Below are 22,971 nucleotides of genomic sequence, written 5' to 3' on the forward strand. Positions count from 1 at the left end.
GGTGAGTTAATGTGGGCCTTATGCATGTACCACATGTTTCCACAACCTTTCAATCCACTCCTCTCCCTTGGATAAGCGTAGTTCACCACATCAACTCTTCTTATGTCCCTTTAGTCTCTTTAGGTATAATCAGCAACAGTAGCCTTTCTTTTGCTCAACTAGTGTGTACTGGCATTGAAATTCCTTAAGTCAAATGAGTTTTAATTTACTTTTATAACGTGCCATTCTATTCTTTCAACAAATATAAAAAAACTAAAATCAAATAAGAGTGCACCAAAACAACAATGAATTAGAAAAAATCATAACTTTGTACAAAAGCAATTCAACTCTTATTTTTTTATAGGGCCTATTTTCTATGTACTAAATTTTTGTATTTCTCTACTGAGAACAAATTACTGAGTAACAAATTCATGTTATCAAACTTTAATTGTAGGATACTTAATGAATATAGCAGTCTGATAAATATTTGTCTGTAGCTGAATCTCAAATATCATTCTCCTCCTAGGTTCTATGTTGTATATTTTATGACTTTGCTCTATCATATATCTTTAAGGATAATGGTCAGGGATAACACTGATCAGTGTAATCTTAGGATTACCTAAAAAGTCCATTTTTTTTTTTTATTGAGGAAACATTGGTTTATAATGTTGTATATGATTTACTCCTTCAGGTGGTACCATACCAGACCTACCACCAAAACAGCCATAGTTTGTTCACCACCATAGTCCATTGTGCTCCCTCCCCACTTTGTCCTGTCCTCTCCTGTCCCCTCTGTCTCCTGGTAGCCTCAGTTCTAGATTTCTAGACTTTGTTACTAGTTTGGCTTTATCTGATCCTTTTTCTGTATTCCATGTTTAAGTGACATTCTTGCAACATTGTCCTACTTCATCAGAAAAATGAAAATGATTTACATGTTCGTGAGTAGTAAAATGGTTAAGAAAAACCTTGAACCCCCAAAATCTGAAGTACCTTTTCAAAGGCTTCCTTTTGTCGCTCAAACCTAGTAGTTTCTACAACATTCTAGAATTTTTATTCTAAGACACATTCTAATACGACTAGTCTTCACACAGCTGCCTTAAGCTGGAGTAACAGAAATGAGTGTCTTTTCCTATTGATTTATGGGAATCTAGTTTTGTTCTTTGTCACTCTTCTCCTCAATTTGAATAGAAATTCACTTGTTTGATAACTAGTTTGGTTTTAGATTTTAGATTCCAGAGGGTGCCTGGGGAAAGTGATGCTAGAGCTGGAAGTTTAAGCTGGAAGTTCAGGGGCTACCACAGTGACATTTCTGTAGTTGGTTAGGTTCTGGAACATGTTGCAGTCCATTTCCACAATGAGCCTCTGGACCCCCACGTGCGTTGGTGTGAAGTGGAACTGGGTACGCAAGGTATTTCCAGGCCGCACTGAACCTAGCCTGCAGTAAAAGAAAAAGTAGTTCTGTTCAGGTTCATTGCTTTACTGGTCCCAGTGACTTTGATCTTTCTGTACTTGAAGACGTGGAATGTGAAGAAATGAACATCTAAGAACCTTGCTATTGAAAAGAGGCAGTTTTAAGGAGCTAGATGACAGGAGTCTCCCTGTAGTTAACAGTTGCATGGTTGAGAAGAGAAACACCCTATTCTAAGGGCTTCCACACTGAATGTGTTGTTTTTTTAATCACCTGTGACTTCAGTCTGGTCCAGTTTTTAGTAGTGGGACTGGGGTATGTTTTGAAGAGCTATGATTCTGGAACCCTCACTTACTGATTGCTAACTGCAATAGGTAGAATAGGCATTTTGAGAAGATGTTTACTATGTTCAGAAGTGGTGTTTGGAACTCTGTCACAACCCCACCCTGCCTGTGAGCTTTCTCTTGGTGACTGAGGGAAAAGTACGAGTTTCCTTTGAGGAGCTTCATCCCAGAATTGATCTGGGAGACCACAAAAATCTAATAAATGATGGCAGCCCTTCCTCTCAACTTGTTGGCAAGCAACTCACTGAGTTTCATGAGAATGAATCAATGGCTCAGTAACCAGACAACCCGTCAAGGACCTCAGGAAAGGTAGGAGAAGGCCTCAACCCTCAACTGTACATTGTGTACACTATTCAACACAAGGTGCAGGGGCATAACAAGAGGAGGCTAATGAAACATTTTTGTGACATTTGAAAACCAACAAGGGACTAATATTTAGACTATACAGAGAACTCCTGTAGATCAACAAGGAAGAAAGACAGGACCACCAAAAGAAAAGTAAACAAAGATTAAAGGAGGAAACAAAAAAGGCTAACAACATGAAGAGTTACAAATTAGCACAATAAGGTATTACTTCATTTCTTTTAGACTGGAATAATATTGCCAAGAGGGAGGAGTGGTAGGAATACAGGAACTGTCATATCCAGTTGGGAGGAGCCCAGGCTCCTCCAGCCATTCTGCAAACAAATCTGATAGCACCTGGTCAGACCAAGTCATATCCTATCATCCAGCAGTTCCATCCCTGGCATAAATAATCACTGCCTCCCCCAAAGTTTCCAACCAGTATGTAAGGGTCATGTGTGAGGATGGTCATTGCAATAGTATCGTGGTGTTTAAGAGTTGGAGGCACTGTGGGTGTCCATCATTGTGGAGGGGAGTGGAGTGGTAGGAACTAGGGGATATGTGGAATGTTATATAGCAGAAGCTACGGATTTGACATGTGGACGAATCACAAAAACACAGTTTTAAGAGAAAAGTTAGGAAAAGTTCAACATAATATTATTAACTTAAAATACAGGCTCATGAAAAATAGTGCACGTTTTATACACACTAACAAAAGGAGGTGGGAATGGGAGTGGGACGTAGGAATACAAGGGGGTAGTTGAATAAATAAAATTCTATATTGTGAACACAGCTACCCAAGAGGCAGCCTCCCCACCCTGTGAAATTCTCTAGTAGTCAGCCTTAACCCCATCACCTAGAATCACCAGCAATCACCTGCATGACTAGGGTAGCAACCAGGGTCAGGTGGGCACCCAAAGGACACCCAGTCTCCCTTACTCCTAGCCCTATAGACATGGGAGTTCCAGGATGAGAGAGGTTCAGATCCTTTAGTTCAACTTCTGGGAGTATTTACCCCCTCCTTTCTGACCTGTTGAGTTGTGTCAGTAGGATGAGAAGTTTGTAGTCTCTTACCTGTAGCTCCTCTCTTTGTGAATGAGCCCCCTTCCAAGAATGGTGATCACACAGTCCTTCATGGGAGCGTCTAAGGAGTTATGAATGCTGACTGAGGCGGTGAGAGGTTGATACTGCTTTGCAGTCTCTGGCATCTGTGGGAAAGGGCAAAACCTGGAGCATAGTCTAAGAACAGAGTGGAAGTCATTCCTCCTCCTGGGAACCCTGTTTATGCCCCCTCAGTTACTCTCCTTTCTCTGCCATCTTGACCCAAACTCTATAGCTAGCTTCCTTACGTCTCTAGCTGGTCTTCCTGACTTTACTCTTCAACCTTGATTTTATTGACTCATCACTGACCATCTTTGATGGTACCTTTCTTCCACTTAGAAACCTCAGAGGTTTCCATTTTCTTCACTTGATGAAACGACGTCCCAGCCATTTTGGGCAATTTCCCATCCTCAGCACAACCCTCAGACCCTCTTCCTTTGGGTCTCTTTGCACAGTCTTCTGCCTGCGGGGACCTAATTTACCACCTCTGCACTAAAAACTCATCCATTTTCCAAGGCCCAGCAGAAATGCTAACTCCTACATGAAATCATCAAACCACTAAACTAAAGGGGAATTAATCCCCTTTTCTTCACTTAGCTCATAGCAAATTTTTACCTCTATTAAAGCACTTCCATAAAAGACCAAACACTTCGCTCTCATTCAACTAGACAGGGACAAGATCACATTCCATTTGATCAGGGTAGATATGTGGAACTGGACCAAGAGCCCCAAACTGCTAAACTCCCATTTTATGATCTTGGATATATTGTTACCTAGGACTATTTCTTCATCTAATATTGGGAACAATTCCATCTCACAGGGCTTTTGTATCAAAAGAAAAAACCAACTCAAAATGAATAAAAGAATTGAATGTAAGACTTGAAACAATAAAATATGTAGGAAAAAACAGGCATACATCTGGGAAACAGATACATACATCTGAGAAACATCTTTGAAACTTATCCCCAGAAGCAAAGAAAATGAAGGAAAGGAAAAACAGCAGAGACTACATCAAACTAAAAAGCTTCTACACAGCAAAAGAGACAGTAACCAAAACGAAAAGACACCCCACGGGATGGGAGAAAATATTTGCACATCATGGAACTAATAAAGATATCAAAGATCTACAAAGAGCTTATACAACTCAACAAAAACAAACAACCCAATCAAAAAATGAGCAGTGGACCTAAAAAAACACTTTTCAAAAGGAGAAATGCAAATGGCCAACAGGTATATGAAAAAATACTCAACATCATTTATAATCAGGGAAATGCAAGTCAAAACCACAATGAACCTCACACCAGTGAGAATCGCCCATTGTAGGGTAAATAAAGTTATCAGGCTTTTTTACTGCCATTCTGCCATTAGTATCTGTGGTCTTCCAACTGCACCTATAATTAGGTACGCCTGGGGCATGTACATATGTAAATGGGGACACCAGTCCTGGGTGTGGGGTGAGGGGTTATGAGGGTGGCCTCACTATGAGACTGAGGGAGGAGACCACGAAGGAAATACTGAGAGAAAGCTGGTTTGTCCCCTGATTCGGCAATAAAGACCTATAAAAATCTAATAAAGGCTCCAAAATTATCTTTTTGTCTGCAAGAACTGACAATGAACCTACTGGGCCTGGGGTACACATCTTAAACTGGCAACAACAGATGTGGAGAAAAAGGAACCCTCTTACACTGCTGGTGGGAATGCAAACTGGTGCAGCCACTATGGAAAGCTGTGTGGAGGACCCTCAAAACACTAAAAATGGATTTACCAGGAGAGGATCCAGTGATTCCACTCCTGAGAATATACCCACAGTACACTAAAACACTAATTTGAAGAGAAACCTGCACTTGTGTGTTTATTGCAGCACTATTTACAATAGTTAAAATATGGAAACAATTACTTCTGAAATGGGGACCTGAGTAGTAGTATGTGAGAGCAATTCAGAGAGGGAGTAGGGCCTACCTCAATGGCAAGATGAGGTCTACAGATGGCGATGTCTTCCTGAGCAAAGCAGCTAATGCTGGACTCGGAGTGTGTTGCCATAGCTGTGAATCTGAGAAAGCTGTTCTCTGGTGGGCTTTGCTCAAAATAGGAGAAGGACAGGCTGGTGGTGATTTTCTTAACTAAAACAAATTACAGGTGATGAGTGTGTGCACACCCCAGAAACAAGCAATCATTACACAAAGCAAAGTACTCAGGACTCACTGAAGCCAGAAAGATGTCTCGTTCTCAGTAACCTCAAGTTTTGGACTCACTTGACACCCAACCCACAACCATCACTGCATACCACCTCAATGGGGCCGTGGAAAGGTCCCTAGGAACTAGAGCAAGTTTAGCTCTTCAGCTTCAGTTTCTTTATCGAATATTAACAGCCACTAGTGGAATGGTTTTTGTTAAATGAGATACCAAATGAAGTGCTTATCTCAGATTCTGCCACACAATTGTTGCTGAATATATTTACTTAGTTCCTTCCCATTGTCTGCTTATTCTCTTTCCCTTCTGCAGAGAAAATGAAGCCATCCTTTATCCTTGACAGATGCTCTCAAACTCATTCCCATTCCCAATCTGCAGACATCTCTCTCCACTGTCAGTGACTCCCCACAGGAAGAGGCAATATCTCCCCTGCCCAAGTCGAATCCTCTGCTTTTTAAATTTATGCTCTATCCTGAGCACATGCTGACTTGTGGTGTAACCTTGAGGTTACATAATTTAACCTCTCTGTGTCTCAGGCTCCTCCTCTGTAAAGTGGGGATAACAATGGTTCCTTGCTTCATAAGGTTACAAAGACAAATGAAATAAGGCATATAGAACATTAACATCATTTTTGGCAGAAATAGCTCTCAATAAACATGAGCTATAATTATCCTAGTTACTGCTCATTTTTCCCAGGAGTTGTACCATCAGTTAGAACCCATCTTTCCTGAGGCTTAAGTCATTTGCTCTCTGCTGATTAATGTTTCCCTCTACCCAGTGTCCCTGACTGATTTCCATCCAGTTTGTCTTCTCTTTCCATCCACCCTTCCAGGTAGGACTGTGCGCCTTGTCTCACCTTCTCAACTCTCATTCGATTTAACCCCCAGGTCGCTGGCCTGTGGCATTGCTTTTAGGTACAGCTACTCTCTTAGTGTCAGCCTTGACATCTTGTGGTCTCTCTGCAGACCTTGCTTTGTGCTGCCTTCCTCTCTCTGACTTCAGTCTCTCTCTTCTCTTGCCTTAACTGACTGCCTGCTACATGACAGTGCTGCCTGGAATGCCCTCTTCACTCTCTCTCTTTGCCATGAGTTCATCCACATCCTGACTCTGTGCTGGGATTCCCATGTCTCTCCAGTCCTTTTCTTTGAATATCAGGCTTGGGTTTCCAGTTGCCTACTAGCCATCTCTACTTGGATGTCTCATAGGCTTTCAAAACCAACATGCCACAAATAGAATTCATCATCTTTCTCCCAATTTGTTCCTCATTTTTCTTATTCTAGAGACTCACCCAAACTGGAGGCAACCCCCCACCCCACATACACACATTCTCAAGTTCAATCTATTCTACCCCCTTAATATTCTAAGTGCTGCTAGTTCAGTTTGTCTTTCATTTCTTGACTTGGTTATTGCAAAACTTTCCAGCCTCTCATCCAGTAGTCTCAACATCAGATGTGCATTAGAATCATCTGAGGAACTTTATAAAACAAACCCAGTGTCAGGCCATATCAATTACATCAGACCTTGGTGATGAGGTCTAGGTATCAGTTTTTTAAAGTTCCCCGGTGAATGAACACAAAGCCAACTTTGAGCACCACTACTGTAATACAGTTCCCTCCATTCCATTCTGACAAAAGTTCTTTTTAAAAAACGAATTTCTCATCACATTGATTCCCCTGGTTCCCAGAGGACAAAACTCAAACTCTTTAACATGATATATAAGTCCCTTCATGATCTAGTCCCATCCAGCTCTCTAGTCATTCCCCACACTCCCCGCTTATCCCCTTGGAACAGTAAGATGGTACAGTGACTGGAGGCAGAGGGCCAGTTAGTGGGCTATTGCAATACTACAGACAAGCTGTCCACTGATTCTCAAACTGCACAAGTTTTGTAAAAATCACCCAAAGAATTTTTTAAAAAATTGGTATTTGGGTCCAACTGTGAAGTTTCTGATTTAATTGGTCTGGGGTGCAGGCTGAGCATTGAACTTCCCCAGCTCATTCTAATGCACAGCAGAGTTTGAGAAGCAACTTCTCTAGTCCAGTGAATTTCACCCCCCTTTTGCCTCAGATCTCCTTGACTCACTTTTCTCTGTCACTCTCTTACTCATCTTTTAAGACATAAGTGCAGTCTAAATTGGAGGCAGCCTATTTCAGTCTCAGCAAGATGCACCCCTGCTATTGTACTCTCTTTACCTTATCACACACTTCTTCCACTGCTCCCATAATCTGATAACCTAACTGAGTGCAGATAAAAGTGTGGCTGTGTTTTTCCCCCATGTGAAGCCAAATATGTATTGAGAAGGAGGGGTGGTTTGAGAGTGTGCACACCAGGGGCTAGAATTCCTTTTTTCAGACTGCAGGGGCTCTTCAGACCTATGTCTGCTGCCTACCCAGGATAGGAGCTGGGTGGCTGGGACGAGACATAAACAATTACCCAGGTTGGCGCTGAGTGTAAGGAGTAGCTTCTGTCTCCAGAGCTCGGCAGCAAGGACACCATTGTAGTACACTGCCTGCACCCCAAATGCCAGTTGCACGGCTTTCTCCTGGTTACTGGGGTTAACCAGGGTCACAGAGAGCTGAGCATCACCTCCCAGGGGTAGGGAGCAGGGTGCTTCTAAGAACAGGTATAGAGGATCAGCAACCTCGAGACTTGGGGGGTGGATACCATTGTCTTTGCCATGTTTCATTCTCTCACTCTTAACTCTCTCCAGCACCTCATTTTCTTGAAGTGATCCTAAAGAAGGGAAGAAACAAAGCAAATGTCTTACCCAGCATTTAAGATTCATTTACCTAATGCTGCCCCAATGCCAAAGTCACAGAGCTCTGCAAACCTTTAAGGCCATATTTAGTTTTAAAAAATGTGTGTGTTAAGCAGCTCTACCTCAGTGTGTCTTTTCCAAGTCACTCAGGGAAGTTCAAGTGCTATATATACATTTGCCTAGAGCAGCAGGGGAGTAAACTTTTGAACAAGTCACACTGTCTCTGAGGACAATTTTTCAGGGACTTAAATCTTCCTTAAGTGAAGGAGTTTGGGCTTACTCCAAGGACAATGGGGGCCATTCTGGAACAGGGAAGTAACATGGTGACCGTTGTGTCTTGGAAAACTCATTCTGGAAACTGACAGTTGTAACAGGAGCAGTGATGAAGAGAATGGAGGCAGGGGGTCCAGTGAAAACACTGCTGTAGTACTGCAAACAAGAGATGAGGCAGTGGGGAAGGAGACGAGAAAACAGGTGAGAGTAGTGTGGGATGGTAAAGGGCAAAGACTCAAGAAAGTGCAAGCCTTCTTGTTTGGACAAATAGGTGGACGGGTAGCGCCATTAACAAACAAGGAGGGAGGAACAGGTCGAGGGGTGTTGGTGGAGAGGGGTAAGGGAGAACATCTTGAGGCAGCTGAGTTTGGTAGTAAGCTGTTGTATTGTTTCATAGCAATGGTTCTCAACTGGGGACAGTTTTGCCCCTCAGGGTGATACCGGAATTGTCAGGCCTAGTCTCCCAGCCAGGAACGGATTCCAGGCTGCAGGGCAGTGCTGAGCCCCAGCCGCTAGACCCCCACGGGTTGGTGTCTCACGAAGCCGCAGCAGGAACTTCGCAGACGCTCAGGCAAGCAACCGAGAAGAGGCAGTTTGTTTAGAAAAAGAAAAAGTTTATTGAGGAGAAAAAGAACAGAAATAAAGTGGGACTCCCAGGCCAGGGAACCAGGCCTGGGAGGGGCAAGGAAGCCAAAGTGGAGCCGTGTCTCAGGGAATATAGACCTTTTTTCCCTCATTATTCTAAAGCTGCCCCAGTCTCTCTGTGATTGGTTAGTTCTCGGCTGTCTCACTTAATTTGCTACTGAGTGGGGATCTTCACATTCCTTATCTAACAGTTTTCTCTTTTCCCATTTGTTGCATCTTTAAATTTATGGCCCAGTCTTCTGGATGGCATCCCTGCATTGAAGTTAAACAGCTGCCCTTCTAATGTGTTCATAAATTAAACCACTCTCCATTTCTCCAGTCTCCACCTCCCTTTACCACCTGAAGGAAACCAGGACCAGCATTAACAATGTTGTCCTTGGTCCTGGCATGTTTGTTTTTCCTAATGGAATGGGTTACTTTCCCTTGCTTGTCCTTATCTCTGAAGCCTCCCTAAATTTTTCAGAGGTCCCCTCCTGCACTATCCCTAAAACTGCCTAATAACCCTAGCTTGCCCTGTCTCAAGGGGACATTTGGAAATGTCTGGAGACATTTTTGGTTGTTACACTGGTGTGTGCGTTGGGGAGGAGGGGCTGCTGGCATTTAGTAGAGTGCTGCTAAATGTCCCATGATGCACAAGCGGCCTCCACCTCCCCTCCCCCGCCATAAATAGTTATCTGGCCCAATATGTCAGTGGTGTGAAAAGAGGTTAAATCCTGTTTTATATAATAAGGAAAGGACTATGACTTTCTCTGGCCTATGTCTGTTTGGCCTATTCCTTCCCCTCTGTTGTGGTTTCAGATGCTGAGAAGCCTGGAGCCCTCCCCTGCCCAGTACCTTCTGGGTACTTGTAGTTCTGCGTGATGTCCTCACAGCGGTCACTGCCAACACCCTTGGTGCTGATGTTGTTGCCAACATACTTGGTGTTGGAGTCGGTCAACTCCAGTGCCCCATCCTCACGACACTTCCACACCACACAAGATGCATTTACTGCTGCAAAAAGGTCTGATACTGCAGGGCTCAGCTCCAGTGTCCCCTCCTTGACAGCTCTGACTGGGACCAGCTCACAGGCCTCCAGCACTGAGGGAAAGACAGGTCAGCGAGCAAGAGAAGCCATGCTTCTCAGTCCCCACACTGTACCCCAGGATCGAGGTCAGAGGTGGGTACTGAGCAGGGTTTTTGAGAGGACTTCACAGAGGTGAAACACTATTTAGTGACAATACTTTTTAGTTAGGGTTATGACTGAAGCCCTGTCAGAAACTGGACAGGTAGACCCTCAGAAATGTAGCACATAGGAGCTCCTAAACCAGCTTTTTTACTGATATAGAAGTAGGTCATCTTTACTGAGCACTTAAGATATGCCAGGCTCTGTGATCATTCTGTTATGGGAACAGGTGAGCCATCCTTTTGGGCCTCTGAAGATTCCTTCTGCGAGTCTGACCCTAACCTGATAATGTCTTCATCCATATACAGACATTATGAAGTCGCACCCTAGAGTCCCAGAGCCAGCATATCCACAACAATCTTAAGACCCTTTTCCTGCCATTGAGATTTACCTCCTTCACCTGTCGCTAGTCTCTCCTCAGCCTTGTGCTGAAGATAGCTACCACTGGCATCTGGGTAGCATTCTGTGAGGTGCTACCATTCCCTTCCCTTCTCTTGTTTTAGGGGTTCAGACCCCCTTTGGAGGATCTGCTGCTCCTGTTTCCTCCACAGGGGATTCCTGAAGCTCATGCAGCTCTGTGTAGCCCAAGGTGGTCCTGTCCCTGGGTCCACCTCAGACTTTACCTCCACCTCCATTAGCAGCAGTTGTGTATATAATCTGCCATCCGCCATAGCCCTCGGGCAAAGCAGGCCGGGTCATCCAGCACTCTGTGGATGTCTGGTATATCCTGAGGGTAGCAAAGGGAACAATTCAAGTGGTAAAAAAAAATTAGTCCTGAAGAGGTTCTAGTAATGGCAGAGTCCTCCTTGCAGTGCGGGTGGGAGGACACTGTGTAAAAGTAGTTGCAACAATCCCAGGAAGGGATGTGTATGCCATGACTGACCAACATGTCACTGTGTCCAACCTCTAGGTGTCTTTAAGGCCTCCTGTCAGTGCCAGGGCCACTCAGGGGTTCCAGTGGGGTGATAACATGCAAGTTTGGAGCACTTCCACGTCCGAGAACTCATCGCCTTTGGGCTACTCACCATATTCTGCCCCTCTGGCCTTCGCCATTCTGAAGCCCCTCTTCATTGTAATACTCATCTATGAGCAGTTCCCCACCGGTACCCTGGGCTGAGGCGAAGACGGTGATGACGCGGGCAGGGATTCCCAGGCATCGGAGCACTGTGTGGAAGCAGGCAGAGAGTCAGAGGGCTCCAGAGAGGCCTGGCCTGGGAGTGTGAGGGAGGTAGGATCCTCAGTGTCTCCTGTGGGCAGGGATGGCCCTAAATGACATGGTGGAAAGAGGCAGGGCAGGGGCTCTGGGAATCTTGGATTGACACCAGGCACAGGAAGTATAAAGGCCAAGAAATGAAATCAAATTAGTTAGTTGCACAGCTGGGGAAGCTCACAGAATACACACAGAGGGCTAGGGAATTGCTTTATGAGGGCAGGGGCAGATATTTTGGGGAGAAAGTAAATTTGGGAGCAGAGTTTGCCAGATGGGCCCACATTTGCTCAGGAACAGAAGCTGGATGGGAAGAGCTGCCAGGGATAAGCAGCTGGTTTCTTGGCCAGAGGGTGTTTCTGAAGTAGTTAAGGTTGCAATGAAGGTAGGGAAATGCTGCAGAGTGGAGTCAGGAACTGTGTTGGGTGCTGTCTCTCCCACATGGGGCGCCATGGGCATCCCAAACAGCAGAACAGACGCTCTACATTAGCCAGGGTGACCCATGGTGCAGCAGGCAAACCTGCTCTTTACCTGTGCAAGCAACAGCGGCCAACACCCAGGCCTGACCAGCATACACAGGTCGCCCGTGGCCTGTGAGCCACTGTCGCAGGATAGGGACGCTGCCCCGGCGCTTGTTCAGCAAGGCCCCTTCCGGGGTGGCCTGGGTCTGCGGAGTGGGCAGGACTCTCTTCTTCTTGAGAGCGTGCAGCTGTTTGGGGAAATATGTGGCTGTTATATGAATCCCAGGATAGGACAGCTTCTGGGGTATAAGTAGGGCTCAGAAGGGGCAGTTCTCTACCCCTGGAGAACAGAACCCCCAACATCAGAGTCACCTGGAACTTGTTAAACCTTCAGGTTCCTGGGCCTGCCCTAGCCTACCGGGTTATGATTTCCAGGGGGGAGGGCCTAGGAGCCCTCTTTATTAACAAGTCCTCTGAAAAACAGGTGTTTGTGGGCCAACTGGCAAACCCAGCTCAAGCCTCAAGAGGAGCAGGCTGGCTGCTTCTCAGCGGGCTGGTTTCATTGCACCTTTGCTCTCTGGCCCTAACAGCTTGAGCTGTTTGCACCTGGGGCCTGGAGGCTCACTATCCCAAGCTTCCTCTTCCTCCCAGGCTGTCCCTGTCCCTCACCACTTCTTCAGAGGGGAGTCCAGAGGCATAAAAGTATATGAGCAACACATGATATTAGTGAAAGGACTTTTAGGAAAAACAGGAAGACGCCAAGCTATCTTTAAGGTCTGTGTCTTCTTAGAACAATTTAGAAATGAAAGTCCCTCTGACCATCTTAGCAACAAGCTTAAGTTGGATTCTATTTCCTTCCTTCCAGGGACCCCAACCTCCAAGTTGGGGCTGGAGAGAGGAGTACGCTGAGGAATCTGCTCCAATTTTAGTCTATCAGGGATTGTGCCCTGAGAAATGACACCTCCTTTTGCTTTTCTCTCCCCTGAGGAGCCTCTTGTCCTCTCCACACTCAAAACCTTGTCTAAGAACTGGCTCCTAGACCTTGGGAGGAGGGGGCCATTTGTGATTTGAAATTTCCGGGGTTACAGAGAAATTTCTGGGGCAACTATGTCAGAGATCACTCTTCTCATGTCCTCCCCATTCTGGCCTCCCCCCACCCCATGTTTCTCACTCACCAGGGCACCCAAAACGCGGGCCACATGCACGGGGTTGCCCCACTCCTCCACCTGCTTGTCCATGCTCAGTAAGCTCAGGCTGAGGTCGATGACATCACTCTCGAACTGTAAGGACCACGCGGGACCATGATGAAGAGTCTCTGGCCAGGCACTCGCCCCACACAACAGCCTCCCTTGTCTTCTTGCCCTTGTCTTTTTCCAGACTCAGGCTCTATTCCTTCTCCCCTTGTGGCCTTGTCCCCTGGTGCCCCTGGTCCCTGTGCCCAGGCAGACCAGTGCTTTGCCTACTCTGCCATATGACTCTCCCATAGGGGATGAGCTGTTGAGAACCTGGCTGTGGTGTTTCCTTTCATTCCTTTCAGTTTCCTTTTTAGGGAGCTGCTACTGCTCTTGCCAGCACCGACAGGGGTGGAGATGGCAAGGTGGCTCCTTGTCTTGAGGAGCCATAGCTTAAGAGTAGAGAGGGACACACAGCCACTTAGAATACAGATCTCAGCATTGTAGCTGGGCCTCCAGGAGGAAACACCAACCTAGAACAGAGAGCACAGGGGAGAAGTTGATTCTGCCTTTGGGGGTATGGATGGCTTTCAGGGGGTCTAAAAGGATGGGTCTGAGTTTTCCAGGAAGTAAGCATGGAAGCTATTGGAGGCTGAGGGAACATTCGGCCTGCATGTCACGTTCAGGAATGGTGGGGAGCTAGTGCAGGAGTTGCTCTCGGGGAAAGGAAAGCAGTGGCCTAGCGGTGAAGGGCCTTGTGTGTCAAATTAGGGAATTTGCTTGTTGTTCTGTATGTGGGGATTTAACAGAGATTTTATTTGTGTGGGCTTTAGGAAGGCAAATCTGGAAACTGTAGGGGGTGGTCTAATAAAGCCCTGAGGAAAGAGAGGTACCACCTGGCTGAAATGGGCTAAAGAAATGGTCTTGTGACCAGGGACTTTGGGACCTGCCAGCTCTGTCTGTCCTGAACATTGAATGTTAGGGAGAAACCACTGTCCCCTCTCCTTCCCGGAAGACCCCCCCCTCCCCAGCCCTCTACCTGGCCAAAATCCCAGGACATTGTCTCAATGCAGTCAGCTGTGCCCAGGTAGATGATGCCATTCTGGTTCAGTACGTACTCCCTACGTTGAGCCTCATTCTCCAGGAACACAGCATCCTCTGGTGAGAAGCAGGCAGCAATGAGGGCCTGTCTGGTGCGAGATCTGCCCTCCACAGCCTGCCTCTGCCCTCCCTGCCCAGGTCAGGTTTAGCTGCCAAGTTTCCATTTGGCTCTGGGGTTGGTGGGGACTGAGAAGCGCATCCTCATTTCACTGCCTCCACTGGGACCTGACATCCTCTCTGGTGGAGGGTGGGGAGAGGAGTCAGTCCCTGGGTCTGCCAAGGATGTGGCCTTTTGGTCAGCTGGGCAGACAGGAACATGTCAACCTTTAAAAGCCTACTGGTTCCCAGAATACACTTGCAGCCAGAGTCTCTAGACCCAAGAGAATTTGGCAACAGCACGGGGAGTTTCCCAGAGGGCCCGTTCTTCTCTCCCACAAGTTCAATTTAAAAAACAAAAACAAAAACAGGTTGACAGGGTTGAGCAGAAGAAAGAGAAGTATTTGGCAAGATGATCAGAGGGAGCAATGGGGCTGGGACAGTGGAAGCCAAAGCATTGGCTTTTTGCTGTGGGGGTGTTCAAGTGGGGGTAGGATTCCCATCGTCTCTGCCCAGTGCTGCTGCTGATGTCCTCATCCAAGGGTTGGCTGGGAATCATGAGGAGGATGGGGGCTTTTAGGGAGGTTGTCACCCACTCTAGGAATCTGGGAGCAGGGTGGGACCTCTCTCCACCTGGTGTTGGGGTGGAGTCAAGGGAGGTTAGACTGGTTCCTGGAGACTAGAAAGAAAAAAAGGTTTCCAAACCATCCCCTCCAAGCATCCTACCAGGAGCAAGGAACTTAAAGCAACAGAAAGAGAAGATATTCAACATCAGGAAGCACTGAAAAGACCTAAAATCACAGAACCATGTGTCCCAGGAGCACTTGACTCCTGTCCCTCCATCCTGAGCCCTCTCTGAGAAGTCAGCTGACCATCTTTGACAATCACTTTCAAACTGAGGTGTTTAACCCCAGATTCAGCCTTGGTCTGTGCAATATGCTATCAGAGCACAGGTAGCCCCTTTTCTCCACCTGGTATAGCCCCCCCCCCTTTATAAACTTACCTGCTTATGAATAGGACTCTGATTTTCACTATAGATGTAAGATTTCCTTTAAATCCAAGAGAGCCCCATTCCCAAGTATACTCAGATAACAGATAAACAATGTACCTGATAAGCTCTGAAAAGTCTCTTAATCACCTCCCAGATGGGCAGAGTCAACCACCACCCACCCTCTTCCCAGAGGGACATCTCCATACACCCTCACTTGTCAAGGTCTTCCCAAGGCAGGTCCCTACAAGCCAAGCATGGAGGCAGAAATCCTGGCATAGAATCAAAACTGAATTTCCTCTGAATCAAGCACTGTTCCAGAACTATCTTTCCTGTATCTTTGAGGAGGCCACCTGGGCCTAGCTTTGGATTCACACTCAGGGTCAGCAAGGTGGACACATTAAAGCCTTGGCTTTGGAGGAGAATGACTTGAGGGTCTTTCTGTCAGTATGTGGAGAGCCTGGGACTTTGCTTATTACCCACACTGGGTAAGGGACACCTGAATGGACCATCTATTGTACCCATCTATTGTTTATCTGCCAAAACCCTTGGAGCAGGAAAGAAGGGCCTGAACTGATGGCAGACAGGCCCATCTGAAGGAGAGGGGATTGGAGAACCCCACCCTAGGCAAAGGAAATGAAAAGAGAGCCCACAGGGATTCAGGTGCCGTATAGAAAGGGAGTCAGGGCTGTGGGAACCTGGGAAGATTTCTTCTATTTCTCCATGTTTCCTCTTTCTCGGTCCTGCCTTATAATGAGCCCCCCCTCAGGCTAACAGAACTCTTGACAAGAAAGGGCTCAAGTTTGTTGCCTTGGGTGGCAAGGGTAGGAAAGCCTGGAGAAGCTGTTTTTCATTCCCCAAAACAACTCTTCAGGGTACCTCAAGCAATTAGGTGGGTGGTGGCAGATTTTAAAAAGGAAAGACAAGGCTTAGTTTTCAGCATGGGAAGCAAAAGGAGATGCCCTCTGGGGTTCTCTTTGGGGCATGGTAATCATGTCTGATGGCCTTTCCTACCCCATGAAACAACCCCAACAACCAGGGCTGAGCTTTACCAGGGGTGGCCTCTGGTTACCAGGCCACAGGAGGTTACCTGATTCCAGGAAACCCCCACCAATAGACTACATTACTGTAGACCTTCCTTTATTTGGCTACTGCAGTCAGATATTTAGGTTGGTCAGTGTGGAAAGGACCAAGCAGTCTGTAGTAAGAACAGAACAAGTGGAGATAATAGAGAGAGCAGAATGGGTCAGGTTTACTATGAAGCTGAAACTTTGGGGCTCCTCATGAGCATAGACCCTTTCAGGCCCTGGGAGGGGCCTTCCTTAGCAATTCAAAAATTTGTAATCTTTTTCTTAAAGTGGATCCCTCCAAATTACTTAAGCTTCAGGACCAACAAACCTGGACTCACCCTAGAATCAGGCCATGGGAGGCCAGGGAGAAAGCAGGTTGCCTCCATTCCTGAAGTTTTTCCCTTTCTTGCCCTGGTATTATTATAGTAAAGGATAGCTCTTCCAAGGTCACCTTAGTGGATCTCAACAACTGAGACTAAAATAGTCCCAGCCTGCCCCCGAGTTTGGTTTACCTTTGCTTTCAGTGGGAAACCCCAGGCTGCACTGGTGACAGGACCCTGGGTCTGACCCACCATTCAACCAGGGAGAAGGTACTGCAGCAACTGAGTGCTGTTTTGCTGCCATAGCAGGAGCTGCCTGCCAGGGCCTGAACTGGTGCTCATTGCTAGAGCTGTGCCCAGCTCCCAAGACTTGAGCCTCTGTGCAGCTGAGGTTCAAACTCACCTCGACCCCAGGGGTTAAAGAGCAGTGTGAAGCGGCCCAGGAGGCGTGGCTTCCGCCCAGAGACCTGCAGCAGGAGGGAGTAGTGACCAATGACAGCATCTGCAGGTGTGGTCACAGAAAGAGTCCAGGACTCTGCATCTCTGCTTTCCACCGCAGCACTCCACCACTTCCGGTCTCCACGACTGGAAATCGGAAATACGGCTTCTGTCCTGTTGCTTGTGGAAGGCTGCTCTCCTGCAGTCACACAGATGAATCAGTCATTTTGGACTTCTTGGTCACAACTCAGAGTCATAAAGTCAAATATCAAAAGTTGGAGCAGGTGAAATTGGTCTTGAAATGAGGAGAATGAGAGCGAAAGTGGCCCATTCAGTGATGGGAAGCAGTCAAGGTGAAGGGAGAGCACAGACCCTCAGCCAGTGGAGGCACATAGAGAAGTTTCCTAGATATAAAATGGGGACTGTAAATAGCACCCGCCATAGGAGTGACATGAGCACTTAATGAGATATTATATGTAAAGCACTTGTAATACAGTATCTGACTTGTACAGATTCAATAAACATAGCAATCAAATGTTATATCTATCCTGGATTAGGTATAATTCTGGGGATACAGTTTTCTACAAAAATGATAGTCTATTTGCAACCAAAAAGATGCCTTAGTGATAATGCTGCTGAGCAACTTCTGTATCATGAAGAACGCTACTGTGTACATTATCTCATACAGCAACCCTACAAGATGGGCAGGGCTTCTTGAGGCTTGGGAGCTATGTTGGCCATTTTCCCCATGGTTTCTTGAGGGGGTGCTAGAAACCCCTTACCCCTAGATGTGCTGCCAAAAAAGCGTAGTCCTACCCCACTTACCAGTTTGAGCAATGAGGGTCACCTTCTTTAGGGCAGGCAGATATGTGTGTACTGGAGCTCGGAAGTGCAGGCTGATGGTGAAGGCCTGTCCCCTCCTCACAATGAGGTGCCTGGAGCTAAAGGCCTTGGTGTGGTGCTCTTCATTGTTTCTTGCTGCCTGGAAGTTGCAGCTCTTGATCCCCAGTCCTTTTTGGAAAAAAACAGAAATCATGGAGACTAGGCAAATGTGACCATGAAAGTAAAAGCAGATACCCTGGAATTAGAGAGGCCAGGGCTCAAATCCTTGGCTTAACCTACTTATTAGCTGTGCCATCTCAGGCAAGTAAGGTAAACCACTCTGAGCTTCAGTTTTCTCTTCCTTAAAATAATACTCCTTCCTCACAGGGTTGTGGCAATTAATTGAGGTAACATATATAATACAATTAGCACAGAGTCAAATATGCCATAAATGCCATTAATCGAGGCTGTTATTACTAAGAACAATGCTTGTTCTTATTGTCGATCTCCTTTTTTTGCCCACAATCCAAAAGCAATTAATAAAGTAGAAATTCTTTCTCACCCTCACTCACTTTTTTTTAGAATTCAATTAGGTAACTTTTAGAGTTGGTTTTGAAATCACTGAGTCCAATTCTCTTGTTTTATAGATGAGAAGACTAAGACCCAGGGAGTTAGAATCAACTCACCTGAGATCATACATAGTTATTTGACCTACAGACTCACCAAACAAATTATGCAGTCCAGAAAAAACTCTACAAGGAAGGGACCCAAGAGTATTATGACAGTCTGATATCAGGTAATTCTCATTTTACAATAATGATTTGCTGTGAGACTTGTATATGTGCAAGACCTTTAAAGAGGTCTCTGAGATTTCTACATTCTCAGGGTCTGCCCATTTTCTTGTCTTTTATCTGCCTCTGCCCCTTTTAGTTGGATTCCCTGACTCGTACCATCCCTTCTTTTCCATTTGACCTTGAGGCTAGCTATGACACTCTCATGTTACCCCAGGGTCATCTCCCATAGGTATCACAGCCCAGTGAGAACAATCATGTGATGATGATGCTGGGATAAGGCTATAAATTCATCTTAACCACCATCCTCACAACTATGATCACCAGCTTACCAGCAACAACCCTACTCTATTACCAACTCATAGGTTTACTACCAGTATCACCACCACAGCACCCACTACCAAAGCCCCACCAACATCACCTCCATCATCACCAGCACCCATCTACCACACCCTCGTGTCATATCACATATCACATTGCCATCCCCTCCACCACATCCTACTTCCTCTAATGAAAATGCATAATGATGGAGGGGCTACTGATAGTCCAATAAGCCCACAAGGAGCTGGTTTGGCTCACCCTGTCCCATGGCTGCTGGCTGATATCCACTTGACCACAGGAAAGGCCTGTCTTGAACTCTGGCTCTGGGATCACTCCCTGAATCAGTCTCCCAGATGGAAATTGATGGAAGTACTTGTAAATAGTGCAGTTTCCTTACACTTCTCCTGTGAGCTTGCTGACAGGTTTCTTCTGTCCTGCTGGTATCTTTTAGACCAGCTGCTGGGAGTGACCCTTTTTCATTTTATCTCTTGTGCTGGAGGCTCAGGCAGCAGTGTAGAGTAGGGGAGTGGGGTGGGGCACTCTATCAGCTGGAAAAGCCCTGAAGAAACTTATAATTGTGTTACTCAGTAGCCTTAAGAGACTCACAGATGTCACCTGGACAACACTGAAAGACTCTGGAGGAGATGATTCCAAAAACTCAAAACCCATTTGCAACTCCAAATCGCAGACTCTAAATTTATCATGGGCTGCAAGTTGCTATGTATTCATGGGCTGATTCAGTAATACAGAGAAATAGTGTGTGTCTGGGATTCGTCTGTGTGAAACAGATAAGGAGGTAGAATTTGTTGGTAAAAATAAGTGTCCTAAAAGCAGAAGCCAGTGTTCTGCTCTTCCAAGCCTGTTGGTCTGGGACATTCTACCAGAAAAGTTTGGAGCTATTTTTGGATGAAGTGCTTATGTCTCTCTACCTCTACTCGCTTAGTCACTGAGAAGACACGGCACAGGAGAGCATCTCTTGTTGGCCCTTTGATTTTCCTAAAAGCCCAGCTTTTACCTGAGCTTCTGAGACTATGTTGCCAGAAGCACTCTTAGAGCAACTGTACAAGCCTGCACATGTATGGGATATGTATTAGAAGGATATCAAAGAAACTGCAGGGATTATTGGTGGCCTGTGGGGAGACACTTGAGGAGTGGAGTAGGAAACTAATTTTTCTGTTTTTACCCTTTTATGCTTTTGAAATCTTGTCCATTTGAAGAATATTATTATGTTCCCCCCATTCTTCATGAGAAATGAAAGGTAAAGTTTCATTATTTGAACATGATGTAATTTTTACCTGGAGAACATGAATCTACTTTAAACATGAGTAGAAAAGAAGATAATTTAGTAGGTTGGCTAGCACCAAAATTATAGAAACCAATAGTTTTCATACATATAGTCAACAACAGTCAGAAAATGTGAATAAGTTTCAATTTACAGTAGTAATAACAGCAGAAAAAAATCCTTTTTAACAAAGGGTTTTCATTTCCTTAATGTAAGGTATGCTTGCAAATCAATAGGAACAACAAATCAATGGAAAAACTGTGAAAGATATGATAGATAATCACAGAAAAGGAAATTCTGATGTCTCCTAAATACATGAAAAAATATCCAACTTCATTTAATACAAATGAAAAAATAAACTGAGTTAGTGCTGGTTTGGGAAATAGTTTTTCTCTTATTGTGCTTGTAGGGGTGTAAGTTGGTTTAGTTTTATGGAGGGAAATTAGGGAAAATATCAAAATCTATACTTTTGGTCAGCTATTATACTTCTAGATACTCTTATCATATAAATGACCAAACATTTGTAGAATGAAATTTACAGGTATATCCAGTGCACTGATAGTTACAATAGCAAAATATTAGAAACTACCTAAATGTTCCTAAATAATAGCAATAATTTAATTAAGGAACTTGCATTCCATGGAGTACTATAGAAGCATAAAAAAGAACAAAGTAGGGGCCTCCCCGGTGGTGCAGCGGTTGAGCGCTGGGCTGTAAAGCTGCCCGCAGCCTCTGCAGCGCCGGTTTGATCCCCGGCTGCCAGATGAGGGTCTCGCATGGTGCGCTCTCCTGAAGCCTGCTTGCTCCCCTCAGCAGTGTATTTGTCAGTCTGTCTGTTCTGTTCCCCGCTCTGGCTCTGGTGAATTCTCTCACCCTCCTGCGCTTTTGACTGTACCCAGTGCTTGTATAAATAAATAAATAAATATTAAAAAAAAAAAAAAGAACAAAGTAGCTGTATATAAACTGATGGGAGGATTTCCAAGTCTATTATTAAATTGAATAAGCAAGGAGTAAAACAGTGTGAACAGTATGCTACCTTAGTTTAAAGGGTGTGTGAGGAGAGAATATATTGCATATGAATTTTTTTGTGTTTGCATATAATATTTCTGAAAAGATAATGCTTCTGTATAGGGAAATTCAGTGACTTGGAATTAGGCTTTTTTTCTATATGTCCTTTAGTATCTTTTTACCATAAGACTATGTTGTGTTTTTTTTGTTTGTTTGTTTGTTTTTTTAAATTAACCATATTATTTTTTTTTAAAGATTTTATTTATTTATTTATACAAGCACTGGGTACAGTCAGAAGAGCAGGAGGGTGAGAGAATTCACCAGAGCCAGAGCGGGGAGCAGAGCAGGCAGAAGGACCGAAGTACACTGCTGAGGGGAGCAGCGGGCGGCAGGAGAGGTCTGCGCGCCATGCGGGACCCTCCCCTGGTGGCCGGGGAGCAGCCGGGGATCGAACCGACGCCGCAGAGGCTGCAGGCAGCCTCGCAACCCAGCGCTCAACCGCTGCACCACCGGGGAGGCCCTGTTTTTTTTATTTTTTTAAATTTTTTTTTAAGATCTATTTATGGGCCTCCCCCAGTGGCGCAGCAGTTGAGCACTCCCGCAGCCTCTGCAGCGCCAGTTTATTCCCCGGCGGCCAGCGAGGGTCCCACAAAAAAAAAGAAAAAGAAAAAGAAAAAGGAAAAAAGATCTATTTATTCATGTGTACAAGAGCTGGGGTACAGGCCAGGGGGTGAGAGGATTCAACAGAGACAGAGTGGGGAACAGAACAGGTGGATCTACTGAAATACACTGCTGAGGGGAGCAGTGGGCAAGTCAGGCGAGGTCTGCCGCGCCATGTGGGTGGCTCTCTGGCCACGTATCGAATTCTTGCTTCAGTGGCTGTGGATAACTTCATGTGTTGTGTCTTAACCCCTCGCGCCACCAGGGAGGTCCCCATTAGGCTATGTTTTATGATAAAAGAGTAACAAAACCTTGCCAAGGAAAGAAAATGATAAGCAGAAGACATTTTCCCCCACTGTGAACCCCCTACCTGAGAAGGAAGTGGGGGTGTCACAGCCTGACTTTCCTTTTGGGGTTTTCCACTCTTCTGGTACTAGCAAAGAGACTCTTCTCTTTCCTGGTATAATTCTCATGGGATTTCACAAATAATCACTCTCTGGCAGCATTTCAGTTGGGGCATTTTGGGGGGATCCCATGATGAGACAGATAATGTATTCTGTTTGAGCTGGAGAAAAGTGAGTGGGGAATGTGAAGAGGTAGGAGGGAGGAGAGACCAGAAAGGTCTGTCCTGGCAGACCTGGCAGAAAAACAAGTCTTCAACTGGCGTGTCCTCAAGAAAGACTTATTTATTCATTCATGACCCAAATACTTATTAAGTACTATTGTGCATCAAGAATTGTATTGGGTACTGGTTATACAATAATAAAGATTGATATGTCCCTGGACCCAGGAACTTACATTCCAGCAGGGAGAAACAGTACTAAATGCCTACAGTGAGAGTTTACTTCCCATTGTGATAAATGCTTTAAAAAAGAAATTCCAAATTTTAGGACACAGGTGTGAAGGTCAGGGAGGGCTTCTTAGGAAAGTGATATGTAACTAGAAATGAAAGGATAAATAGGAGTAGCTAGGCAATGTGGCAAAGGATGGGGTGGGAGGAAGAAAAGAGAATTGCATCTGCAGACCCCCTGA

The 22,971-nt window shown here is 45.5% G+C and overlaps 1 protein-coding gene across 1 annotated transcript; it reads right to left on the reverse strand.

The window, feature by feature from the left end:
- Positions 1 to 1,104: 1,104 nt before the first annotated feature.
- EPB42 (erythrocyte membrane protein band 4.2) lies at positions 1,105 to 19,263 on the reverse strand. Its single transcript, XM_054701023.1, has 13 exons — positions 19,248 to 19,263; positions 17,881 to 18,066; positions 17,021 to 17,254; positions 14,082 to 14,200; positions 13,046 to 13,150; positions 11,941 to 12,118; positions 11,228 to 11,366; positions 10,826 to 10,929; positions 9,875 to 10,117; positions 7,798 to 8,097; positions 5,134 to 5,294; positions 3,148 to 3,281; positions 1,105 to 1,414 (listed from the first exon to the last, which is right to left on the reverse strand). Exons 1-13 carry the CDS (start codon positions 19,255 to 19,257, stop codon positions 1,252 to 1,254), a joined length of 2,076 nt encoding a protein of 691 aa, XP_054556998.1. The 5' UTR covers positions 19,258 to 19,263; the 3' UTR covers positions 1,105 to 1,251.
- Positions 19,264 to 22,971: the final 3,708 nt, after the last annotated feature.

This window comes from Talpa occidentalis, unplaced genomic scaffold, assembly GCF_014898055.3.
Source record: "Talpa occidentalis isolate TD23 unplaced genomic scaffold, MPIMG_talOcc4v2.1 talOcc4.11, whole genome shotgun sequence".
NCBI lineage: Eukaryota > Metazoa > Chordata > Mammalia > Eulipotyphla > Talpidae > Talpa > Talpa occidentalis.

Excerpts from the sequence above, each read along its gene's own strand:
- EPB42 (XM_054701023.1), bottom strand. Across the intron at positions 12,119-13,045 it reads CCCGCGTTTTGGGTGCCCTG|CTGCACGCTCTCAAGAAGAA; the intron begins GTGAGTGAGAAA and ends TTCCCCAAACAG. Across the intron at positions 1,415-3,147 it reads CACAAAGAGAGGAGCTACAG|GCTAGGTTCAGTGCGGCCTG; the intron begins GTAAGAGACTAC and ends CTTTTACTGCAG.